The sequence below is a fragment of the Onychostoma macrolepis genome, chromosome 13 (assembly GCF_012432095.1).
Source record: "Onychostoma macrolepis isolate SWU-2019 chromosome 13, ASM1243209v1, whole genome shotgun sequence".
NCBI classification, from domain to species: domain Eukaryota; kingdom Metazoa; phylum Chordata; class Actinopteri; order Cypriniformes; family Cyprinidae; genus Onychostoma; species Onychostoma macrolepis.
Window position 1 is genome coordinate 17567864 of NC_081167.1, and position 26984 is coordinate 17594847.

General features: G+C 35.9%; 1 protein-coding gene across 1 annotated transcript in view; it reads left to right on the forward strand.

The window, feature by feature from the left end:
• The window catches only part of slc24a3 (solute carrier family 24 member 3), a 64046-nt gene that overhangs the window by 15560 nt on the left and 21502 nt on the right, over window positions 1-26984 (forward strand). The window contains exon 2 of the mRNA XM_058796508.1: window positions 2589-2729. Coding sequence (XP_058652491.1) covers window positions 2589-2729 — 141 coding nt within the window. The remainder of the gene's footprint in view (window positions 1-2588; window positions 2730-26984) is intronic.

Here is a 26984-nt window from a genome sequence, read left to right on the forward strand (position 1 = left end):
CCTAAAAAAAGAGGCAGTCGCCAACTGGTAAAGTCATTGCGTCACTGCAGCTGTTGTTAGAAACTCCAGTTCCCATAGAAACAGTCAGTGTCCTGAGACACACGCTTGGGACTGCACATGCGCATTTGTTGGACCAACTTGAAATATGCATTTTTAAATGCTATTTGAGCATAAGAAGTAAAATTTAAGGGATAGTTCATGCCAGTATTGTAGCTGATTTGAAATACATGATTTAAACGTGCATTTGGAAAGTTTTTGAGATAGCTGCCCAGAGGCATTGCAAATATGGCCGCCGAGTGAAATGACTTTCCTCGAAAGGGACTTTTACTGACTAGCCTCAAAGGGACTTTGGCCATAGTCTGCTGCATCCTCCACAACCCAACACTCAGAACTGGCCTGCAAAATCAAGAACTGCAGCGTACAAAATTGCATTTAGCATAGATTTTGTGAGCACATTTGTGCCGCTACCTAATTTACATAATTCCTTTAGTGAACCGGGCGCTAAAACAACAGAGACAGCGTGTTCAAATAAGCGGCACGATGAATTCCCTCTGAAAGATGGAGGGATCATATACCGATGAAGCATCTGTGTGGCTCAGTTTTGAGCTTCACTTGCTTAGTCTCTCATGTCCTGGACAGATCACTGCTGTCTCTTTACTATGAGGAAGACGCTAAGGTGTCACATTTTCCAAAAGTGTCACAACCGTCTTCACTCCACTACATGATTCTTTTGACATCTCAGGGGTGATGAATTATTAAACAGTTTCCACCAGGAATGTCAGTGTCTGGATCGGTTTTTCCTTTTTTGTCTTTTTGTTGATAAAGACAAACTCAAGTTTCCTATCAGTGCTGAAGAAGAACAGGGTGTTCTGACACTCTCCTTACAACCGTATCCCAGTTCTGTATCACAGTTCGCGTCACATCACAATGTCAAAATGCGTCACGTCATAATGCACCCCACAGCCCCGAAGCCTCATGAGTGCTGTTTTTTGATAAATATAGAGGTTTTATTTATAGCGACTGGAGCGGTAAGTGAAAGGAGTTGCGCAGGAAGACGGTAGAGCGGAGTGGAGTAAGGGCAGAGACACTTGAGGACAGAGCGACCCAGATGACAGCGCTGCCAGAATAATCACCCCCTCCCAGACAAGACAAGCCCGGGCTGAGGCACTGCCGCAGGAGCGTTCGCCGCGTGATGTCACTTTTATTACGCCTCGGCTTCACTCCGCACCACAGACGGCCCTCATGAATATTCGCCAGCTGACTTCCGGGGCTCTGCTGCTCACAGTAACACAAATGAGAAGTTGAGCCTGTGAGAGTTTAACAGTATGTAACACATTCTGCCTCACTGTGTCCCTGTGAATGCAGTGTGAATAGGAGATATCACACAGTAATACTGGGCTGGACCGGTCAAACCTGCCCAAAACAACACTGCGATGAGCCCAACTTAGAGCCGTGAGTGTGAGACTCAGCTGTGTTCAGGATTTTAGTTTGCATAATAACGCTGGATAATAATAGATTGTCAAAAATTACTTTGACATTCAAGGCCCATGCATTTCCAGTGGCTATCAGTCATTTTTATATGCTCAGAAAGCCAGATGTTTCATTAGCCATCTCTGGTTACGAGTCTCTTGGAAGTCTGTGGATACAAGTGACTACTTAATAAATGTAAATGACTGTCACACTCACAGAATAAGAATGGAAGAGGGGTGACCAACTGAAATACTGTCTCTGTCTTTTCCATGTGAATATGTATTTGTGCTGTCCAAATTACATTCAGTATACAAACTGATATGCATTCTATTTTACATAGTAGTTATTTGCATTAAGTGAGCCCCAGAAAAATGCTTGGTTACACAGTCAGCTTGTATATCGCTCAGCAATTGCAATATGTTTAGACTTAATAAACGCATTGACTTGACCAAAAGTGACAGTAAAGATTATTACATAACTACAAAGGTTCTCTTTCTATTTTTTCTATTCAACAAAGAAATATAATGGTTTCATAAATAAATAAATATGTAAGCAACATTAATTTTTATAAGAAATGTTTCTTGAGCAGCAAATCAGCATGTTAGTATTTGTTTGTAAAGGATCATGTAACACTGAAGATTGAAGCAATGGATGCTGAAAATTCAATGGATGCTTTGCCATTATTGTAATAAATTACATTTGAAAATATATTGAAATAGAAACCAGCTATTTTAAATGTAGTGATATTTCACAATACTGTATTACTGTATTTTTTAAATCTAATAAATGCATGAGAATAAGAGTCTTCATTCAAAAACATCAAACCAAATCTTACCAACCCCGAACGGTAATGTAAATTACATTGACAGATAAGATGCAAAAAAGTGCCAACTAAATAGAAAGTAATTATTTTTTTGACTTTTAATACTTTACACATATTTGTCATATATTTGTAATAATTTGTGTAATTTATTTATGTTTTATAAATGGGTCCCTTGTAAGGGGGTTGTAATATTTGAGGGTTTGTTTCAAATATGACAATTTGTCATGTCATTTGCAAGCGAAACAGGTAAATCTAGCCGTGATTAATGACGATGATTTTTCTATGTGTTTTACAGGTTATGGCATCTCCAGTCTCTCAGCTGAAGATAGTGAGAGGTGGGAAAGCCGCAGGCTGCTGCAGGACTTTGACATTGACAGCAACTACACTGATGAAGGGCAGGTTGGGCCCAATGCTGAAAAGAACTGCACACCACCTGGTAAGAGGTTTAGCACCACACACAAAATAAAAAAACCTCACACAGTCTACCAGCTCTTTTGGTTCAATACCACGGATGAAACAGGAAAATTATTGTTTTTCTAAGGAACTTAGCATGCCAGATGACTAATGTCACAATGGAAGCAACACCTCAATATGATTAAGCAAGGAGTCAGCAAGAAGTTTCACTTCTGAAAATCAGTTTTTAAGGGTAGAATTTCCATATTGGAATGTGTATTGTATTGTGAACTAGGTTCTGTGAACCTTAAAATCAAATTATGTTTTATAAAATAAAACATTCTCATGTCTTTTATTTGTTCTCCTCTATTTTGTGAGTCCACAGAGGTATTAGTCCTGTATCAGGACCATCAGTAAGTCAGACACTAACTCTTTTGTTGTGTTTGAGTGAGTAATCTCGCTGACACAGACTTTGCTATTGTTTCTCTTGGGACTCACTGGCTAGAGAACATAATGAGTATTTCAAACCATAGAGACCCGTGAGCTGTGACCAGTTCAAAGGTTAACAGTGGGTTTCTGGCCAAGGTCAGACACATCACCTCTAAGAAAAGTCAACTGAACACAACTCTATCAGCTGCTATGGCTGAGTTTGATGTGAAATTTGGTTAATGTCTGTACAAGATCCCATGGTAAACACATTCATACCCACTTTTAATTTCTGACAGAATTAGTATAAACAATTTGACGTTTCCAATCTGTTCCTCATTATTTTTCCTCATTGTTTATTTGCACGGTTGGTGTAGATCTTCTGTGTAATTCGATGCACTAGGCTACATTGTGCTCCACACTCTTGGACAATGTGAAGAGGCCAATTAGAACAGGTCTGAGGGAGAGGCGAGGATGAACAAAGGGGTCATCGATACTGTGTGGGTCTATTGATTGACCGTCTCCCTCTTCTTTCAAAGCTCTCCTCTTTCCCCCCTGCAATGCATTTACTGTAGACGGGATCAACTACAGCACACTGTTAGTATCTGATTCCACTTCACCGCTCAGTTTGCTTGTTGCTCAGGAACTTCATACATGGGCTATATATTTATAGTGGCACCAAAAATATTTGGACAACGTTGCTACATTTAATAACGTACAAATTCCTTTGTATTATATAACAAAATATCAAATCCACAGGCATTCATTCATTCATTCATTCATTAAAAAGTATACATATAGCATAGGCCGTAATAACAAAATTAGAAAATTAAGTGTAAAACTAAAAACACGTTTGATTTCAATTGAAAAAATAGAATAATATATAGACAACCATTTAAAGGTTTGGGGTTGGTACGATTATTTTACTGTATTTGAAAGAAGGTCCTTATGCTGACCAAGCCTACATTTATTGATAATCAAAAATACAGTAAAAATAATATGGTATGTTAATACAGTAATGCTGTGAAATATTTTTACAATTTAAAATTCTTTAAATTGCAATGAAGTCATTTCACACTTTTGATCAATATAATACTTTCTTAAAATCTTAAAATCTTATAAAAGTTAATAATAAAATAATAATTTCTTTAGAAAAAAATCTTGCTGACTTTTTAATGTTATAGTAGATTCAAAATAAAACAAAAATTGGAAAAGTAATGCAAAAATGGCTCAAAAAGTTCATTGTTGAAATTATTTGATTGCTATTTGTTTGCAGAAGCCACGTAGTTTGAAATGTTGGTTTCTAATGCAGTGAAATGATGCATATATTTTTAAATGAGGCTTCAGCGTCCAAATACTTTGGGGCCACTGTATGTCATAAATACTGTTATTTTATTTGCATTGGCATGACTTTTATATTTTATATGTGGTTAAAGTAGAAAAGGGGAGTGTTTTAGGCTTGAGGGAAACACTTAATCTGCAGTGAATAGAGAGGAATGTCAAGTCTTATGGATGGTGAGATAGAGCAAAACTTATGATTTGACATCTGTCCAGAAATAAAACAGAGCAGGAGGTCATTTTCCATGGGGAGCCATTGTATCTGAAGTGAGCTCAGTGTGTAACGGCCCAGCTCTGCTGTTATGAGGTGTAAAGGGAGCAGCTTTGTGTCCGTAACACAGCATGGCCTGCCTGCTTTTGTTTGTGTTTTTTTCTGTGGGCGGATTTGGGTGAATGTTTCCAAGTGGGGTCCTGGTGTTTTAGGAGGCTGTGTTTCTTGCCAAGCATCTCCTTGATCTTGCCGTTAAAGAGCGAGCTGTGCTCTTAAGCTCTCGCTCGTGTCCAGATGCCCGCTCCCCCACCCGTCTCCAACACCAGCCTGGCGCCTTGGCACAGGTTGAGGGTTTCCTTTACTCTGTTGTTCAAAAACTATTCTTCCTTTAATACAGCTGTAGAAGTCTTCACATTACACTAGAGAATAAGTCTTGCTCATCTCCTGATATTCAAACCTGTTTTTTACTACACATACACAAGTGTTGTTATGAATGAATGCCCTAAATCATCATCACAGACTGAGAATCAATCTCAAACAAGAAACTTGGACATCAAGAGTTTAGAGTATTTTTGACAAAGTGATATTAGACTGGAGACCTATTATGATGCCGTTAACAAAAAGAACTTGTTTTGCCCTTAATATCAATACTATATTCACCAAGTTTGCATGAAATAAATTAAAAGCAATACTAAAGACATTTATTGTGTAATATTTATATTTTCAGCATTTATTAAAAATTTTTATTTGAACTTTCTATTGAACTTTGTTTTGAACTTTGTTCATCAAAGAATCCTGATCATGGTTTCCACAAAAATATTAAAAGCACAACTGTTTTCAACATTAATAATAATAAGAAGAAACGTTTCTTGTGCCAAATCAGCATATTAAAATGATTTCTCAGCTTTGCTGTAACAAGAAATATGTATCGTATAATATGTTTAAATAGAATTTTTAAATTCTTTGTTTTTACTTTGTCATCAAATAAATAATAACCGTTTCATAAATGTTTTAATTATCATAATATTTAATAGTTATTATAATCATTATAATCATTTTATTCCTCACAATGCATGCTCTCTCTTTCTCTCCTTTTATTGGGCTTTGCAGGCAGAATCTCCCTCTCTCAGCATTCTTTAATCCTCAGTGTACATTTAAAGTCATTTCATTTTTCATATGCTCTCCCGTGAATCTTCAGGAGTTCTGCCTGTGCACAAATCCTCCTCGGCACTTCCTGAATATTCACAAATGCATCATAACAATCAGACAACCCGTCATTGGCTTGATTACTGAAGCTAATGAGCTGTTAATTATCTCTTCATCCATCAACTCCTGTTGTCTGTCACACGGTATTTAATGTTGCTCAAGCGTTAACAGTGACTGACTTGAAGCCATGATAATATATTATGACCTTTGAGCCAATATCAGCAATTAACTTTACCTAAAAAGTTTACCCACTGGAATTGATTTTTTGACAAATCATTGATTCAATATATTATAAATTATTGATCTGAACAATTACAGCTAACTTATAAATTCTAATTCACTATTAATTAAAGTGTTTGCATTTGCCATTTTCTTTTATCATATTATATTGTGTTGACTTCCTCTAACTGAAGTGTGCTCCTGTTTTTGTATTTCTATGTACGCAGTTGGACATTTGGCTAGCAGATGAGTCATGTGACCTGACCTTTGAGAGCAGTGCTGACATTAAGCTTACGGCAGAGAGAGTGTGTAGGACTGCTCAGCTGAAATGTGACTACACATGGAGGCTCGGCCAGATGATTAAAATGCCTGCTCTCACCTTTTTTCACCTGTCTATTTTCTCTTTGTTTCCTCGTTGTTGTTGCCATGCTGATGTCAGGAGGACCACAATATGGTTCTTATTTTTTGGTGCTCAGCCGAAACATTTTCTTTCTACATTTCTATTGTTTAGTGGCATGAAAATTCTATGAATAATCTAAAATACTTTAAAGACATAGTTCACCCAAGGAATATTAACTAAAATTAAAACATAAAAAATTAAAATAAACAATAACAGAAATAAAATTTCTTATTTAAAAACTTATTTTATTTCAGCTAGTTGCCAAGGCATAATTTCTCATTTTAGTTTAGTTTAATTTGAAGTACTAAAATAACTAAATTATAAATAAACATTCTGTCATTATTTACTTACCCTCGTGTCATTCAAAAATGACTATATTTATCTTTATTTCTAAGAATGACGTTGACTGTTTTTGGCCATTCACTGAAAAAAAAAAAAAAAAATTACCTCACTGACTTAAATTGTACAGACAAAAAAACTACAGTTTTCACATTATCACTGTGGGTTTGATTACAAAAGTCTCATTGCACAAGTCTAAATGTGCCCAAAATGAGGATGCAAAGACAATGGCAAAGAATACAGTCACATAACAGCCACGAGACAGAGAAGTGACACCAGAAATGAATAGAGATGTCCAGAAAGAACAAGAAACAGCGATTAATCAGTGGGACGCCCATGGCTACCTTGTACACACACACACACGCACACACATATAGAAAACAAACACGGCACATTATGAAAGATGAACATTCAGCATGCAGCACACAGCTTGGTCATTTAACCACTTTCTACCACTTGAACTTTCTACAGCTGTTCATGGAAAGCTGCAAAGCGAACTAAGTTCCCCTTTTTGGTTCTGCACAAATAATAAAAGCTTTTATCCTCCTCAATAGTGAACATTTTGTCGTGGGAGAGAGTTGTTTTTCCTCTTGTGTCAGTCATATTCGTGTTCCTCTAATGAAGCAGAACTGCTTACTTGTCAAACCTCTGCATTTATTCTACAGTGTCCACTGAAGACACATGGAAGCGGTCAGTGTTCTCATAGGAATTCCTGATTTGGACAATGCTTTTTGTACAGTGCGTTGTGTGCTCTTAAATGGCCTTTGTTTACAGTTTACACCTCCCTCGCCTCAAAGGCTCAGTTTCAGATCTCTTTCTCTGGCTATTTGAGCTGCATTTGCACAATCGGAGTAGAGAAAGCACTGAAAATGTGCTCACCGTGCGCTTTACCGAAACGCCAATATTGCAGTTATAAACACAGCTTGTCTCTCTTTTGCACTGTCACTCACTCTTTCTCTCTGTTCCTGTGTTTGCCTGTCTGTTTCTCCATTTAATCCTTGCTCCTGACATACACACTATGAATGCACTATATAGCATATTGTTTATTGACCATTATTAGACTTTTTCTTTTTAATTTACACTACTATTCAATAGTTTGGAGTCGGTTAGAATTTTTCATGGTTTTGAAAAAAGTCTCTTACGCTCAACAGGTGTGCATTTATTTGCTCAGAAATACTATAAAAGCCATTTTCTATTTTAATATATTGTAAAATATAATTTATTCTTGTGATGGCAAAGCTGGATTTTCTACAATCATTACTCCAGTCTTGAGTGTCACATGGTCCTCTTTCTAATATGCTAATATGATACTCAAAAAAACAAAAACAAATGGAAACAAAAAACATTTTTATTATTATCAATGTTGAAAACAGTTGTGCTGCTTAATATTTTTGTGGAAACTGATCATTCTTTTGATTTATAGAATTTTTGAAAGAATAGCATTTATTTAAAAATATCAACATTTTTTAGCATTATCAATGTGTTTACTGTTACTTTTGATCAATTAAATACTTGCTGAATAAAAATATTAACCTCTTTAAAAATATATCATACAGACCCTACTAGAGCTAGTTTATCAGTCAATATTTAATTGTGCATGTTCACTTCTATTTTTACTTGTATCTTACTCTTGCCATCATCTAACATTAACTTCAGGTTAGTCTTTAAAACACTAATAATCTAATAACACTGTAAAATGTAATCTCAAGCAAATATCAACATTTGCTTGCTGTACATTTGAATTTTGTAATGCGTAAAGTGTTTATTCAGACAAAATTGTACAATTTAAAAAAAAAAAATTATCAACAATTATTAATTTGCAAGATGAAAAATTGCGGCCTGTGCTATTGGTGGGTGCATTTTATTCTTGTTTTTATTTATTTATTTATTGTTATTATTTTTTCCCTATACTGGGTAGAAGATGAGAACATCTCCATGGAGACCCACATATCTACTTCCACTTTGCTTCAAAGCCATACGCTTTGGTCCAGCCTCCCTCCTGCCACAAGTACAGAGAACCCTTAAGACGCTTTTTTGTTTCCATGTTTTACCTTACCCGTGCTCTTTCTCGCCAACTCTCTGAGCAACCATCAGACAAACTAGAAACTCAAAGTAAAAGCGCATCACTCAGAATAAACAGAGGCTTTCTCAGGAGACATTCCCTGGTGGCTCAACCTGGATCTTTTAGACACGCTCAAACAGATATTTGTTGTCCTCTTCACTGTGACTAACCAGGTTTTTCCTGTGACTCCGCTCCCTTTGAGGAGAGATTTCTGGGAAATGCTGAGGCAGAGGATAGGAAAAAAGAGAAATGCTTCATGCAAGCATGATTCCCAGAGGGGATGTTGTTTCTTTAATCCAGGCAGGCTGGAGTTTGTTAAAGGTGTGGAAATTCTGGTTGAAAAGGATGTTGCCATGTGGTTGCTAAGGTGTTTTAATGAGTGTTAGCATGTGGCTATGCTGTTACTCAGACTAATCTCTCCCAAAGTCTGTATGATATTCTCATCCCTAGATTTTCCACTTTTTCATATCTACCAGGCTAGAATCATAAATTCCACTTATCATCTCCTCTCACATATGGGATGATTTATGGTTTAAAACATATGATAATTATGTACGGTATATATAATTATGTGTTTTGAGGTTGGTACAATTTTTTTTTTTTGAAAGAATTATCTTATGCTAACCAAGGCTGCATTTATTTGATCAAAAATACAGTAAAAACAGTAGTATTGTGAAATATTATTACAATTTTGCAATTTGGTGCTCAAGTAACTTTTTTATTATTACCAAGGCTGAGAACAGTTATGCGGCGTAATATTTTTGTGGAAACTTTTTTTTTTTTTTTCAGGATTCTTTGGTGAATAGAAAATACAGCAAAAAGTACAGCGTTTATTTGTAATTGAAATCTTTTGCATAGATGTCTTTACTATTACTTTTGATCAATTTAATGCATCCTTGCTGAATTGAAGTATTAAAAAAAGAAAGAAAAAAATCTTACCTACCCCTGTCTTTTTAATATTTTTATACTTGCATTATTGTTCCATTCTGTTTTGTGTGGGAATAGTCTTATCCTTTCCTTAAAGCATTCTACATCACATTACCAGCGTGTGTTTGGAGTTAAATAAAGCATGCATGTAAGTTGAATGTGTGTTTGATTGTGGTGTTGTGATGTAACTCTAAATAAAGAATGGCCTGCGGACAGTATGACAGGCTGAGGACAGTGGTAATGTGGATTCAGGAGGATGCACTGGCCCGAGGAGCTCTGTCACATGTAGGAGAGAAGGTCAGAATGTGCAAGGCTGTGTGTGCGTATGCACACATGAGGGAAGTTGTGCACATTTGTACAGGAAATAAATATTAAAAATCAGAATTGAGGATGACGCACATACAGGTGCAGTATTTTAAAGCAAATAATGCAAAGCAGTTTTTATGTTATGTTACAGGTATCTATAATTGCAATTTGTATTATAAATTATTATAAAAGGAAATATTAGTCAAGTGCTGAAATGTTTAATTTCATTTTATTACTTTTTATTCTGTACTTATTATTAATATTTATTACATTAAAAATTTTATGTAAGGTATTGGGCTGAATCTGAGTTACCTTTTTTACTTCGAACTGTTATATATATTGTCAAGACTGATATGAAAGTTGCTTGTATATTATCTCCCGCTATCTGAGCACTTTGATGTCTGAATGCATTGGTTCACCACTGAAAATGACAGGATGCACACAAACACATTGTTCACACACATGAATTAGCTCAAATTAATGCAGATGGATTCTCTTACTTTCTGGATGTACACGTCGTGAGACTTAACTACACAGAAAGAAAGACGACAGTAAGAAAAGGTTATTGTATTGAGTCCAAAAATGTTCATCCCTTTATTAGAATGTCTTTTATACTTTAACGACATAAATTACACATTATATTATACATTGCCAGCGTGTTGAAGCTGGAGTTATGATCTTTCCTCTGTGTTTTGTGGGGGGATGCGGGATGAGGCATGTGAGGGGGGGCTAAATGTCAAATTACTCAGCACAATGACGACGAAGCCTGCTACACGCGATGTGTCGCTGCGAATCAGCATCTTTTGCTCTCTCTCATTCTCTAAGGGTGTATCTGTTTTTGTGTATGTGGGTTTGTATACACATTTGAGCTTTGCTATAAATGGATATAGAGATGATGTTGCACAATGTTGCAAATTCCCCCAGTTCCTGGAATAGTTTGAGAAGGCCAACATCAAAACATGGCAAGCATTGTAATCACTCATGCAAACCTAGAGTCATAATCTAAAGACTCAGCCAGAAAAGGGTCCGATATTGCATCTCTGTTATTGTGCATATGAGAAGCACCATTACTCTTTGCCTTCCAGGCGTTTATACGACATCCACACCTGCATGAAATCAGGGTTTGCATCATCTTTGATGATGAAATGTTGGGTCAGGCTTAGGCTTGATTTACTGTAGCTGTAATCTCATCTCACAAATATTTGCTTCTAGCTTTCAGAATCATTCCCCAAAGCAAGTTGGTTTCTGAAGAATAGCAAGCCATGTACTGGAAAAACATACAGCGTGTAAAATACTATTGAGCTTTTTTGAATGAAATCCTGTTAGACTACAACTACTGTCGTTTTGATTATCTCAGTTTATTTAATTATTTAATTGATGTGTTTTTTATTAATAGTACAGAAGATCATTGAGATAAAAAAACATTTTTTGATGATGTGAAGTTTACTGTAAAGTGTAGTATTGTGAGCATAATGTGTAGCCTAAAGAGTTTAGAGTAATGTTGAAGAGTATAGTTTGCCAAGTATAGAACATAATGGGTCTAGTGTATAATTTGTAGCAAATTGCTACAGTGTGGATCACTTTTCAGTGGCCTTGGTTCTGGAAGTGTTTGAAAATCAGAGAAAAAGTCTAAGAAAGTTACAAGACTATATACTTAACAACTTTAATGGGGAAAGAACTCCAATCTTATGAAGCATTATGAATTGCATAATTAAAAGAATGAAGAAATATAAAACTACTTATTTAAAGATTTTGATTATATGTAGAAACAATATATTTTGTTTATTAAAAAATAAGCATAGATATACAAATATTGAAGTAATTCGAGAGCGTAGGGAGACTTACATTATTTGCAGTGCTTCATTGTCACAGTTCTCTGATTGGTGGAGATGTCTTTGCAGAATCATGGATAATGTAGTTTTTTGATTGAAATTCTGCTGTTAAACTCATAAAAATCATAGCCCGCAGGATGGTTTATAAACTTGTTAAAATCAATTCACAGTGTGTAATGTGTTGAAAGTGGTATAAGATGTAGCATGTTGTGTAGCATGTAAGGTACTGTACAGTGTGTAGTAGTGTATAGATCATAGGTTGTAGCATGTAGCATCCTGTATATTATGTAACATACAGTATAGTGTAACTTGTAGAGAGTAATTTTAAGTATGCATTGTGCAGTGGGTAGGGTCACTAGGGTCTAGCATATACGGTTTCTATCAAAAAGTGTTGTGTAGAGAAAGCATGTGCAGCTGCATGCGATTTTCAGATCTGTCAATTATTTCTCACAATAAACCAGTCTATATCTTTTATGGAGAAAAACACTACATAGCATGTCTACTCACGCAAACAGCAATGACACACACCCCTGAACACACACGCACACCCGCCCACCCACACTCCCGCAGATGTTATGTGGCAGTGGTGTGAGGTTTTCTTGTCCTTGCGTGGGTCTGTGTTCTGACTCATGTAGTGTACCTGGGAGCTGAACCCATCTACAGCTCTTTCACAAACCACAATAATGAAGCAACTTGCCGCATAGCAGCCTAGGGCACGTCGTTCTCATAGTATCGGTACTTCCAGGTATAGTAGTGGCATAATTAGACATTCTCATAAAATGTTGCTGTAATCGTTAACATACACATTAACACTTAACAGTGTTACATTATGAAGTGTGTGTAAATTATGGTAGATAACAGTGCGAATTAACTCTTTTTCATCTCAGTGAAATTCTCTGTGATCTCGGGACTCCAGTAAGTGGAAACCCAAGAACCACCACCGTCGTTGAGCCTTCTGACATCTGTGGGGACGTTCTCATCAGTGCTCGAGCATCTAATTGGTATTTCTCGGCATGATTTGCTGTGTAACCGGAGCAATAAATCACAGTTAACATAGACATCTTTGCACACCATTAATCTCATTAATGCGGTTCTTCCTTTATAATGAAAATCAATTTTAACAGACTCAGGACATATTTGAGCTGCCTTTCCCAGGGAGACTAAAATGGATAGCTAAGGACAGTACCTCAAGGGAGGCATGTATTTTGATAAATTGAGTTCACCTTGAGGTCACAGAGAAACGTCTTGAGACACTAAACCAACTGAACGTCTTGAACTATCAAACTCCTCCTGTTTTGTAAGATATTAAATTCACTCAAGAACGTTTCCCCCCCCCCCGACTTGTGCATTAAAAGGTGCTTCCAGCAGTCCTGTTTTAAAAACAGGCCTGAATCTCTTGTGATTATAATCCTTAAAATTTGGCTGAGGTAAATATGAAAGGTAATGTTAACCATGCACTGGAGGAACAGTATTGCAGCTTGTGTGTTTGTATCACAAACACCTGCATTAAAGTGTTAGAGAACAATATGCATTTTTGAGCTATGCATGTGTTTTCTGGTTAGTCTGTACTAAAACTTGAACAGCGCAAATGTACGTTGAATGTTAAGGTTTAATGCTGTATGTTTCGAATGGATGTACTTCAATATGTTGCTTTTTGAAACATATGTAGTGTCCAATGGGACAAGTTGAGCCACTGGATCATATATCTTCCAGAAGCCATCCTGAAATATCATTAATTACCTTCTCATTTCGCTTTGCCAAGAGGACTTTTTAAATGGATAGTTAATCCAAAAATGAAAATGATGTCATAATTTCAACCCAGGCTCATTGGAAATACGTGCCTCTAAATACATTTCTGCAGCACCGTTATTATGTACCTTACTGCATGTTTCGCGACAGTTTCAAAGTGAAACGTCCAGTGAGTAGCACTAAAACACGGGTTCAATACGAGACCCTGGCACATATTTTTTATGTTGATATAGGCACGTATTGTTGTGTTTGTATTACATTGCTTCAGGTAATAATTCATAATTCGAATATCCAATGAGTATCGCTAAAAGTTAATGTACTATCATGTTGGAAATATCCCCTACACCAAACCCAACCCTAAACCTATACCCTATAGTGTTAACAAATGCAAAAGTGATATAAAATCACATTTGTTGATGCAGCCATGCTATTTTAACTTCCTTATGCGGATTTGAGCTGTTTTGTCGAACCGTAGTTTCACAGGGTTCGTACCAGAGATTTTCATCACTTAAGTGCAGTGCTGTATCGCGTGAGCTACCGAGCTAACCTACTGACTTAGAAAACTCATGCATATGAAGTTGGATATGTGACGACACTTTCAAAGGTATCAGTTTTCAAATGTCACAGCATGTTAAAAATGGTTTTGAATTCATAACACAATATTCCTCAAGTAATTATGCGAAAATTAGGCTTTATTAATTGCAAATCATACTTTCTGTGAAAAGGAATAAAAGTTGTCGTGATTTTACTGCCTCTAGTGTTCATTTCAACTGGAAACTGCATGGTATTTCATAAATATTTGTTATGTTAAACAATTTTTTTATAAATTTCATGTTGAAAGTGGACAAAGTTGCAAAAATAGCAACATTCGCTAAAACCAAAGCAGTAAAATTATTCATCATGTTCAGTTGTGACATTATGATAAAATAAAACTAACTAAAATGATTTCCATCTTTAAATATGTGTATAGTTTCGCTTTTTTATCCAGCATACTATGGAGACAAATCAATGTACTGCATAACAGGAATGACCCTATAGTTGCAACCTACAGCGAGTTAGTGTACTAAGTGGGCGGCACGAGCAGCTGGCTCCTCATTAATGGCCAATTGGTGTTTCGTGCTGAGGCTGCTTCACCCTGTGCACGTGAGCAGCTGCGGAATTCCACTGTCGTGAGACACTTGCATACACACACGTTCACCAGCTTCTCTCTCATTCCTTAGTGAGTCTTCATGATTTCTTACAGCTCTGGCCAGCGAGAGGCTGTCATGACCCCTGTGCTGTAATGAAATAAAGGAGTGCATGCCTGAGGAGAAGTCTATACTGATGATGAAGAGCCATCTCGGCTTCACTCTTCTGCCTTGTTACATGCATTTATTTTTAGCTGGCCTGCTGGGATTTCATGCTCCGCTGTTAAACGCTGATACACATATGTAGCGTATAGAATTTTTTGCTTTCCTTTCCCTTCTCTCGCTTTAATCTCTTTCCTCCCTTTATTCCTTCTATTCCTCTCTCTCATGCTCTCGCAGTATCCAGCGTGTGATGGACAGGCTCAGAGTGTGATGTCATCGGTGCTTGAGCTTCTCTGATTATGTAACACACTCAAACAACGGCCGTGACATCACTGTAACTGCAGAAAAGCTAGAATCCATCCCTTCTAATGCGGGTCAAAAAGAAAAATTACTTTAGTGTTTAATGAATGAGTATTGGTAGTGCTTAGCCATCTATTTTCTGTACTTTATGTCTAAGTAATGTAGCATGTGGAAGCGGAAATGTTATATGCTTACATGTTAGATATGCTTTGATTCTTCCTACTTCAGCTTTTAGTCTAACAATGAAACGTCACAACACATATTAGATGTATGTTTGAATGACCAAGATGACAGAAAACAATAGGAAGAAGAAGGGGAACGGCTCGAGCCGGCCTCAGGTCACCTGCACGAGCGCCACCGCACATGTCAGAGCATGTGCATTACTTGCCAGGCCACTTCTCTGAAATCTGTGCAGATTTTGGATACTAGATAGGGATGCACAAAATATTGGTGGGGTAAAGGGTCAAGGTTTTGAATAGTTGCTAATTGTTTGAGACTGTGTGTGCTCTTGTGGTAGTGTTATTTTAGTATTATGTATTATTATACTTTTTATTAATATTTTGAAACTTTTATTTTTATATTTTAATTTTAGTTAATTTTTTAGACGTTTTCTTATGTCCTTTTTCACTTTCAGTAGGTTTTTTTTTTATATATATATATATATATATATTCCTATTTACATTTAATTTATTTATCAAGTTAATCTATTTGGTCAAATTAGTCCATTACAGGAAGCAAATAATATGAAAGTTATAAAAGCTATACAATTGTCTATACAACTGTTGCAATACATATTTTCTTCTGTACATTTCATGTTTATGCACATTACTGTATTTTGTGTGACTGTTATACTGTTAAAGTTATTCTTAATATTTAGAATTAGCTTTTATTTTTTAATTTATTCAGTTTTCATTTTAATTTTAGTAATTTTGTTATGTGCTTTATATTTTTAATAGTTTTGTTTTTCATATTTCCATTTAGTTTTATTTTTTATTTTAGTTTTAGTAATTTTAGCAGTTCAACTTATTGCCGAGTTCACACTGCACGATTGTGAAAGTCATCAGATCACCATTGTTTTCACACTGCACAACTATCTTGGGTGGCATTCAGTTGTTGCTGCGTTCACATTGCACGATGGATCGGCGACAAGAGGTTACATACTAAATGATTTTACAATAGGAAGAATTGTACACACTGTAATCAACTGTCTGGTCCACAAACTATGTTTCATATAACTCCTCCCCGAACTTCGCACTACCTTTTATCTTGCTCTCTCAATGGCTGTAGTTCATCGCCGATGTATTTTTCAGTCTGAACTCATTTCACACAGCAGTATTTTGAATCGCCATCACCGTATCAACGTCTCAGATCACGTCTTTGATAATTCACACTTCGTGATTGTCACTCATGTGAACGAGTACCGATTTGCCTCCGATTTCTGGCATTTGTCAGCGATTTCGCAAAACCTGTCGGTGAGTGAAAATCGGGGTTCAAATTGTGCAGTGTGAACTCGGCATTATTTAGTTGCTTGACAACATGTTTCATTTTCAAGTTTTTATCTAATATTTTTTCTTTTCTTTTATTTACACTTTATTTAAACTAGTGCAAATGGTGCTTTTTTATTTATTAAAACATTAAGTATTTTAAAGTGTTAGGTTTCCGGCATAAATTTGGCAGCACTAATCACTTCTGTCTGTCGCAAGCAAACCCAGCAGATCCCGTGCTTCCTTCCCTTTTTAAAAACAAAACAAACAAAAAGCATCTTTACAATTAAAATCCAAATGTGCAGCTTGGAGAAAGGGAGCAGCCGTGAGGGCCGTGCTTGGCTCTGGAGGGACTGAGAGAGCAAGACTCCTGTGTTTAAGAGAGATGTGAGAGTGAAGTGTCTTAATCTCTCTGCTTCTCAGCACAAGATTCTCAGATTGAACTGGCAGTAGAGTCGTAGCTGTGAGTTCGAATGTAGATACATCATTTGCAATGAGCTCGCTGTTTAATTATTAACAATCTCTGAATAATGTAGGGAGTTCTCTGAGGACAGAGACATTGGCTGCTCTTACACTAGTAGCAGTTTCTGTCATAGAGCCATTAGCATATGCGTGCGTGTATATTTGCGTGCCGTGTCAACGTGTTTGTGTGTCTCTCCTCTCTGCTCCCTTCAGAACCCAGCCGCGTCTGTGTCCCACAAGGGCCTCTGATTTCCATCTTGATGGAACCGCAGCTGTGCTTTCACCTCTCGCAACTCTCCAAAACAAACTTCAGGGTGTTAATCATCGATTCCACTTAATGGGCTTTAGTGATGTAAAGTATAAGAGTCAAATTTGGATGAGAGATGATTAAATCATGGTACATCAGAGCCTATCCATCAAGGAATTTTACAGCAGAAGTTCTCAAAACTTTTACACACTTTGCTGGTCATGATTTACCTGATGAAAAGACCAGCTTGAACCAGCATAAGTTGGTTTAGATGGTCTCCCAGCCTGGTCAAGCTGGTTTTTCAAAAAGGTTACGTTTTTTTTTATAATTGCTAATGTTTTGAGACTGAGTGTGTTCTTAGGGCAATGTTATTTTAGTACTATTTAACATTATAGTTTTTATGTATATTTTATAACAGCTTTTATTTTTAATTATATTTAAAATGTCAGTATTTTTAGTAATTTTATATTCTAATAAAATTATAAAATAAATAAAATATTTTATAATACAATTATAAAATAAAATATTTTAAAAAAAAATTATTTTTGATATGTGCTTTTTTAATTTTATTAATATTATATTAAATGTTAATAATATTACTATTTAGAACTATTTACTATTTTATCAATTAAAATGTATTTTTATTTTTAATTCAATTTTATTTTTAGTTCAGTTTTAGTTTTCTACAACATAAACGTACCATCTGCCAATCAGCTTTGCCCTTCTGTAATTTCTCTTTGGTTTCAGAGTTGAATCATGACTGTTGTGTGCGTTTTATTTTTTTATTTATTTAGACAATTTTAATATTGGCCATTAAATGGTTATCTGCCGTTAAATAATTACTTTTATAGATCCGGTGATTGGAATAAAACAGCCTGATTGCAGAACTGAGAGCCCATGAGCAAAGATGGAAGATTTCAAATCACTTATCTCTACGGAGTAACTATCTAAAACCAGAAACCATTTCAAATCACAAATCAGTCTGATGACCAGGAAATCACCTTTGACGCAGATTTAAGGAGAAACAACTGAGGTCTCATTTGTGATTTTTTTCTTTCCAGTGGTGGCGAATATCAGTCTGCATTGACACGAAGAGAGAGACAAGGAAATCGAGAGGAGAGTAAGACTAATGATGATATGTGCTATATTTAAACAGTAGAGATTGCAGATGGATAGGCTCTATGGCTGTTCATGAGTCCCCGTGGACCGTGTTGCTTTGCAGTCGTGCTTTTTATCCCTCATCACACTTAAAAATGAATGAGTGGCACTGTGGAGAGGGAGCTTGGACAGGATCGGGCCTGCTGCCTCATAGGGTTCACTCGCACTGGGGTAATGTGCTGTTATGACCTGCCTCCTGTTCGGAGCTCTTACTGCCATCGTTTTTACTCTTGACTTGTTTTATTGTGCTGGCTGTGCTTAAATCTAGGGACAAACAGTATATTGGTACTACAACAGTTAGTTTTTTTATTTTATTGGTATCAGTTGATATTCAATATCTTTTTCTCCTGGAATAGGATGCTTAATTGTGTGTTTATTTCAACTATTTTAAAATTTTGGTTACTTTTGCTGTCATATAATATCCATTTTCATACGAACAGTCACACATTAAAATACTCAAAATCTTTTTGCAAATTCAAAAGCTCAAATTAAAATGACTGACTTTTGCTTGTAGTGTTTTATTTTTAATTTAATTTGAATTTTTTTAGTTTAATTTATTTAAAGTATACACTACCCTTCAAAGGTCTGTAAGGTTTTTTTTTTTTTAAAGTCTTTTATGCTTACCAAAGCCGCATTTGTTTGAAAAGCACAGCATTAGTATTTAGTATTTACTGTCCATTTTGATCAATTTTAATAAATCCTTGATGAATAAAAGTATTCCTGATGCCAACATTTTGAATTGTAAAATACTACACATTTTAATGTCATCCATTTATTTGTTATTGACCAACTAGAAAGTAATTATCGCCTTACCGATTTTAGCCAGAATGTTTTACTAGTGCATTTCATAATCATCTTTAATATCATTACCACTGGTTCTTAGCTGGTTTTAATTCAGGTTTTAATTGTGGTACAGTACCAAATACTTTATCATACAGTAGTAGAACAATATAATAAATAAATAAATAAAAAATAAAGTCAGTGAAGTTGAAATGTATTAATATTACCATAGTTCCAACTTTATGCACAGGTATAAACATGACAGGCGAAGTAAGAAAATTGGCGATTTTGTAGATGCAGTGAGAACAGAAGTGTCAGTTACAGTCTTATTAGTTTGATTATTTGGCTTCTAGCTAAATGTCAGATGCATTTGTACAGTCCATGACTATTGTAGATCAATTATTAAAAATAATTGTTTAAATTATTTTAAAAAAATTGTTGTAAATTGTAAAAATGGTTTGAGCAAAATTTTGTTGTTGCCACAGCTCTTAAATTTCATTGAGGCTCCTTTTTTTACTTTTAAACAAATGTAGGTTGCTGTTATATTATGTATTCTGGGTTGTTGGTTTTGTGAATGTTTGTCTGGGAGAGGGTGTATATTATATATGGAGTTGTCAAAAGTTACATCCAACAGTGAAGAGACCTTCCCTCTCCCCCTTCTCCCTTTGTTTATTTTCTTCCTTTCGTGGCTCCCAGAGGTACAAACAGCTTTAAAAGTTAATAAAACACCTCTGGTTAGTCACTGGGAACACATGTCAGGAGAGAAACAGAGAGAAGCCTGGGTTCTGAGGGCTTTTTGTTTGCTTATGAGATGGTGAGGTGTTCACTCATGTCACATTACATTCATCATTGTCTCTGTTGCCTGGTCGTCTCTCTTAACAGCACCGAATGCACAGACACACCACCTTATTTTTCTGATCCGTTCATTTGCTCTGTCTTGTTTTTTTGCAGACCTTTCTGGCACAGAAGGTTTTCTTTACAAGCATTCCACCTCAATAAATGTGTTTGTAATTAAACACAGGCCCGGTCATGTGATCAGCCAAACATCATGAGATGGAGCGGGCGGAATGGACGTAGCGTGGCAGGCAGCGGCCTCCCACTGTCTCCATCCCGCCGTGTAAAGCCTTCACGTTCACGTGCTTCACCTCACGCAGAGTCGGATCTGCATGGCTCCTCGTGCTTCCCCAGAGGAAGCTTTAGCTTATCAGAGGCCTTAGTCTGGGATCGTGGGACTGAGATATTCACTCATCCGCATAGAATTCCTCTTTATGATCCTGTAGTTTTAGGTCGGCGGTGTGCACGAATGGGCCTCAGTGTTTGCCAGCGTGTGTGAGTATGTGTGTGGGTGAGAGAGCGAGAGATCAAGCATGTGTTGTTAAATGTTCCCACACTGTGCAATGCAGACCTGAGTGAGGGGAGTATGGAAAGAAGGAAATAAAGTGAGGCACATGGTTCCCATTGTGCAGTTGTTTATGTTCGCTGTGTATGCGCTTGTGAGTTTTACCTGACAAACTCTGTTCCTCAGATTTACAGTTACTTATGATCATTTCAACTCCATTGTAGCTGTAAGTTCTTTTTCTTCTTCGTCATCATCATTTGGGAAGCTAGGCCATTCATGTCCTCATCAGATGTTTTAATATACTGGATAAGCTAGGGCTCCACAATTTAGGGGGGAAAAATTGAATTGGATTTTTTATGAAAAATATTGCAATTGTGATTTAATATGTGATTTTTTCTGTGTCTTTAAAAAAAAGATACAGTAAAGAATAAAGAATATTGTGAAATATTACTACAATTTAGGATGTTCTAAGATGTGTCATTTATTCCTGTGATGAAAAACCTGAATTGTTCAGGATTCTTTTAAAGAATAGAAAGTTCAAAAGCACAGCATTAGTATTTAGTATTTACTGTCCATTTTGATAAATTTTAATGAATCCCTGATGAATAGAAGTATTTATTTCTTATTTAAAAAATTCCTGAATGGTAGCTATAATAATATACATTTTAATGTCATCCATTTATTGGTTATTGACCAACTCAGCCAGTCCTTTTATAGGAGTTTCCTGTATTCGTAATTTTCCATCCTATTAATCTTTCATACTATTTATGCGCTAATATTAAAGTTACCAATTAGTCCAATACCAGTAATTATTTTATATACGTTTTTGTATATGTATATTTTCATATACAAAAAGTATGAACAATGTATGTGCATTATGAGATTGGATAAAGATTACATTCAACAGTGTTATTAAATTATTCGTGTTTTTTAAAGATTTTTAATTGAACTTAAAAGCACTAATTAAACATTCCATGACAGCAAAAGTCATCTCAATCTAACCCTAACCCCAAATAGAGAAAATGACCATGAACAATTAAATATCCAATAATGACCGAAATTTGTCTTGTATTGACTGAAACTGATCAATTAAAAACATTTCTAATGTCAGCTCTCAACTGATAACCAATATAGATATACAGTATCATGCATACCTAACATTCCTTTACCTAAAACAGCTGGACCCTTAATGACATCATTCTCCAGGAAGTGACATCATTTTGGTGGGAAAACAAACATGATTAATTATTGCCAATTTTGTGGGTCTAGCTGGTTAACCTCGTGTTAAAACATTCAGTCCTGCTTGCAATCCACTAGGCCACATGTGCTACTTCAGCTCTCAGGAAAATGCAGTTGTCTAAACAAAAGCGCTTCGTCCTGCTTTAATGATTTGCACTCTGGATCAAACAGATTGTATAATGAGGCAGATGATTATAAACCATCTCTGTTTTTGCCTTGTTGAGTGTGAGTGCGATTTGGTTTTTCTCTCTGGTCACGTTCTATGGCGTCCTGATTAAATGCCAGGATTACCATGTGCCCTTTCTTCAGTCCCACTGGCCTACTTGGGTCTTAAACTCAACAGTCCTGTTTTTCCTTCCTTTCCTCCTTCAATCCCTCTTTTAATTCCTTTCCCTGTTTCTCTCTCATATGCTCCTTCCTGTGTCCTGACCTGATCCCTCCACCATATGATTTATGATTTGCGCATAATAGGTATGTTTCCTGAAATATGGTATCTCTGTAGAGAACAGCATGCTCCCAGAGAGATCGGGGGAGCCCAGCGTGTGACACAAAGACTGTGTTTTATTCTGGGAGACATGCGGGTGAGCAGGAGGCCTGTCAGCCGTCACTCTGAGCTGACTGATGGATGGATTGATCTGTTGACATTAGCACAGAAACTCTTCAGATCGACGTAAGCCTCTGTGCTTGATTTAAACATCAAGTGTGGTGCATTGAGAGTGATGTTTAGGTGAGAGAAACAAGAAGTAGTGAAATGACACTGGATTAAGAGATATAAACATCAAATATTAAATATGCTTTAAAGTTGAATTCAGTAGTTTTTAGGTAGTGTTAGCATTGTTGTTCTTTATGTGCTTCCATGGTGTTAGTAATCAACTTGGATCAGGATGACTGTCTCTGAGTTTTATGTGCGAGCTGATATTATCGAGTATGTGACTCGCTTTGCAAAAAATTTATATTATATGATATAGTTAACCATTTAGCAATTAAGCAATATCACACAAGTGCTGTTTTTCCCGAAAATCAGCATGATTGGAAATGTGATTTATTTTATTCCAGTTTAATGAACATGAAGTTAATATTGTAAGTTAAATTTTAGACACAATATTGCCATTATTGGCTGTTTTTGCTCTATTTTGCCAAATAAAATAGTTTCACAAAAGCTGTTCACAAGAGCAGTGTTTTGTTATTAAATTAATTCACATTTTTAAATGAGTTGGGTGAGGCAATGATTCAGTGTCCCGTTCATAAAGATGGTCACTTTGTTCTTGAATAAATCAGCTGTTTGAATAAATAAGTTGAGTAAATGTTTTATTTTGAAGGCAGCTTCGACTATATACTGATTTTCCTGTTTCCACTGGTAAAGCATGATAATAAGTGTGTTCCATGGTCTAATTTTCACCAATCAATCAGCATGAGAATTCTCTCTGGCATTTTTTTTTCTCAAAGAAAAAAACAAAAAACATGATTTACATCATTTTAACATGGGAGATGACCCATACTTTACATAAAACACTAGAAAACTATTATGAGTCTCGTGTGAGTGCACATCCTTCAGATGAATTTTCATAAAAACTACAGTACCGAACTACTGAATGCCCTGTGTAATTTCTGTGCTTTAAATGGCACTAAATGGGACTGTATGAATAATGATTCTTTCCAAATAGGTTTCCTCAACATTTCATTTTTTGAACGAATATGTACCAAACTCATATCCCCCCCCTACAAATCTACAAAGATTTTTTGTAGTGTTACAGTTTTACATTTTGGATTAGATTTTTTTTGTTGTTGTTGCAATATGTAGAAATATATAGTAAACTCTTTTTCATATCTTCTCTCATTCTGTTATATTAGGTAATGTGCCACCCAGCTTTTTATTTACTAGTGTCAAAAAAAGTTAAATACAACCATGTGTTTTCAGAAACTGGTTTTAAAGGAACAGCATTAAGCACTCCTAATTGCCATAATGGAGGCATAAGTAGACTGATTCATATTTCTTGGAAGCTTGATGGAAATTTGTCTCTGCTTTAGCAAATACACATCTGTTGGACAAGGGAAAAGAGTTCTTGAATCTCTCCATCTCATCTCCTAAACCACATGGTCATTTTTAAAGCTTTTTTTTTTTGCAAATTGTGCACTCCATGGCATAAGGGCAGCCATATTTTAATAATGGAGAAAATGTATTGAATATTATTTTTCAGGCGTCCTGCGCATATCATCATGCAACAGATTAGGACGGGATTTGTGGAGCTTAGCTGATGGACACATGCTGTCCCCAAACACCCTGCATGTACAAACACAGAACCAGCAGAGTGGAGGTACAAAAAGAGATGGATTGAGTGTGGAAGTTGTAATGCCCCTTACATATTACTACATATAAAAGTATCACATTATCCTTAGGGTCTATCCTAATGCATTAGACCCTCCTCCCCAGAGTCAGCTGTCATTTATAGAGGGATTAGTGGCAGAGGTTGGTGGGCTCAGGCCATTGTCATCCCCCTGACCACTCCAGACCACTCCACTCTGGATGACATCACATAATAATGGATTAGATCATGCATCACACTTGTGTAAATGACAATACATGTAGATAATAACATTTGAGAAGCTGGATATTAGTTCAGAAAATGAATTGGTTTTGTTGCAATGGCATTTTTTAGAAGCAATAAATCAATGATAATGTATATGAATGGCGGTAGCACTGATATCATGTACATATCTAATTCATGACATCATCTAACATGGCACGTCTGATTGGCCTCTGCTGATTCTGCAACCAGTCAGCTTGCTGATTAACATTTAAATAGTTTGCTGCAAACAAACCCTCCACCTCCCCCAGCTGCACCCATATAGATAGCTACAGGTAATTTCATGTATGTTGTATGTGCAGCAGCCGCAGCAGCATGTCTGTGGATGTATTGTCACTTGCTAGAGACAGAAATTATTATATTAATATTATTATAATACTATAAATACTGAATTTATATATATCTATTATATATACATATATTATTGGACTTAAATTTGTTGAAAACAATGTTAAACTTTTTTCTTTAATTTAATAATATTTTATGTTAAATGAGACATTTTGGGTATCTTGACCATTCAGAGCAAAAAAAAATATATATATAGACACAGCCATTTCCCCTTCTACTTTTCTACTTTTAACATCAGCTCACTACACAATGTCTTGTAGTGTGCATTTGTGAATTGTTCTTAAAAAGCCTTATCTCCTGAGATCTATTTAATGATGTATAGGATTAGAATGAATCATTTATACAAGTCTGAATTATATAATATTTGTGTGCTTATGTAAGAAGCATGGACAAGCACTGTTTTTTCCACATGTGAGCCTGGACCCCAGTTGCTACAGTGCAGGTCAATCCTGCTTGATCCTGCATAGATTTAAAAGTCAGGGATTTGAGAAGGACTCTGCGTCTATCATCAAATATGCTTATCCACGGCCCCCGTTTCTTCGGCTATATGTGTGTGTGCTTGTTTGTGTAAGAGAGATGGAGAGAGAAAATGTTTTAGCTCAAAAACAGTATGATTTGACCATTGCATGCCTTCAAATCTCCTATCACTTATGTTCTCTTTGCTCAACCTTTTTACATAAGCAGGTACAGAACATTGCGTCTTATTTGTCTGTTGACCTGGTTAGAAAAATCAGCCAGTTTACTTGTGTGTTATTACATTTCCTGTGTATATTAAAAAAAGTCCTGTTATTACGGACTCTTAGGTGACTATGAGTGTTTTATCATGTATGGAGCCATTAGCAGCACAATGTAGCTGTGATTGGTGTACGAGGGAAGAAAGCTCAGCTGAAACAATTGCACGCTGATGTTAGTGCAGCAGTGAGGGGCTTGTGAATAGCTTTAATTGAATCCAGGACTAATTGGTCTCAGTATCTCAGCTGTGTTTGAGGCTGACTGCGGAGAGGACTAATGTTGTTGGCATGCAAGTCATGTCATTAATTAGCGGTCCTGAGTGTCCCCTCTCAAACGCCGTACCTGAAGCACTTGAGCACCGCTACCTATGTTTACAATCAACACTTCAGCCCCTCTCAATCACAGATTTCCCTGTCAAGGTGGAGATAATAAACTGTGTATCTGTAACATGAGAAAAGTAGTAAAGCAGTCGAACTGGGTCAAACGAACATTGTAAGAGAATCATGTCATTGATAAAATTCAGTAATGTCATTGAAATGCTTTATGCTGCTATCCTTAGTGTTATAAAAACATGATATATGAACATTTTATATGTATTTTTTAAATGTTCATTTATTTATTTAATAGTATAATGGTATTTATTTATATTTTGAATATTTTTTTTTTTACATTTTAATTTAATCAATTTTTATTTTTAATAATTTAATAATTACTATTATTTTGGTAGCTATGTACTTTCGTCATTTCTATTAGGTTTTTTTTTGTATATTTCTATTTACCCTTCATTTATTATTATTTCAGTTTTAGTAATTTTAGTACTTCAGTTTATTTATAACTCGATATTTTTTTAAATTTTCATCATCATAAATATCCATGAATTATATTTTATTTATTTAAATATTTAAATATTATGTTACTCTTCTGTTTAATTCCACATCAGTGGATAATGTCCATAGTGGACAAGGTTGTTTGAGGACATGCACTGGATTATGTGTTTCCAGCAATGTTTAAGTGCAAATTATAGAATTTACATTGTTAAATGGACGGAAGGCAACTTATGTCATCTGGGAAAACAGGATTTAAGGGTCCACATGACAATTAAAGCAGCTTTATAGGGGAAAATCACTTAAGAGGAAGAACTTTTTCATGGAATCTGTCAACGACTCAGCATCTGTCCCAAAGTTACGTCACCAGCAGCAGTCATTATGTGGCATTTCATATCGAAGTGATCACTAAATATGCCAGTGAATGCCATATTTGCACTCCATAGGGTTCTGCATTTGAATTAAGTCATAATTAAACTCCAAGGTCAAATATGGA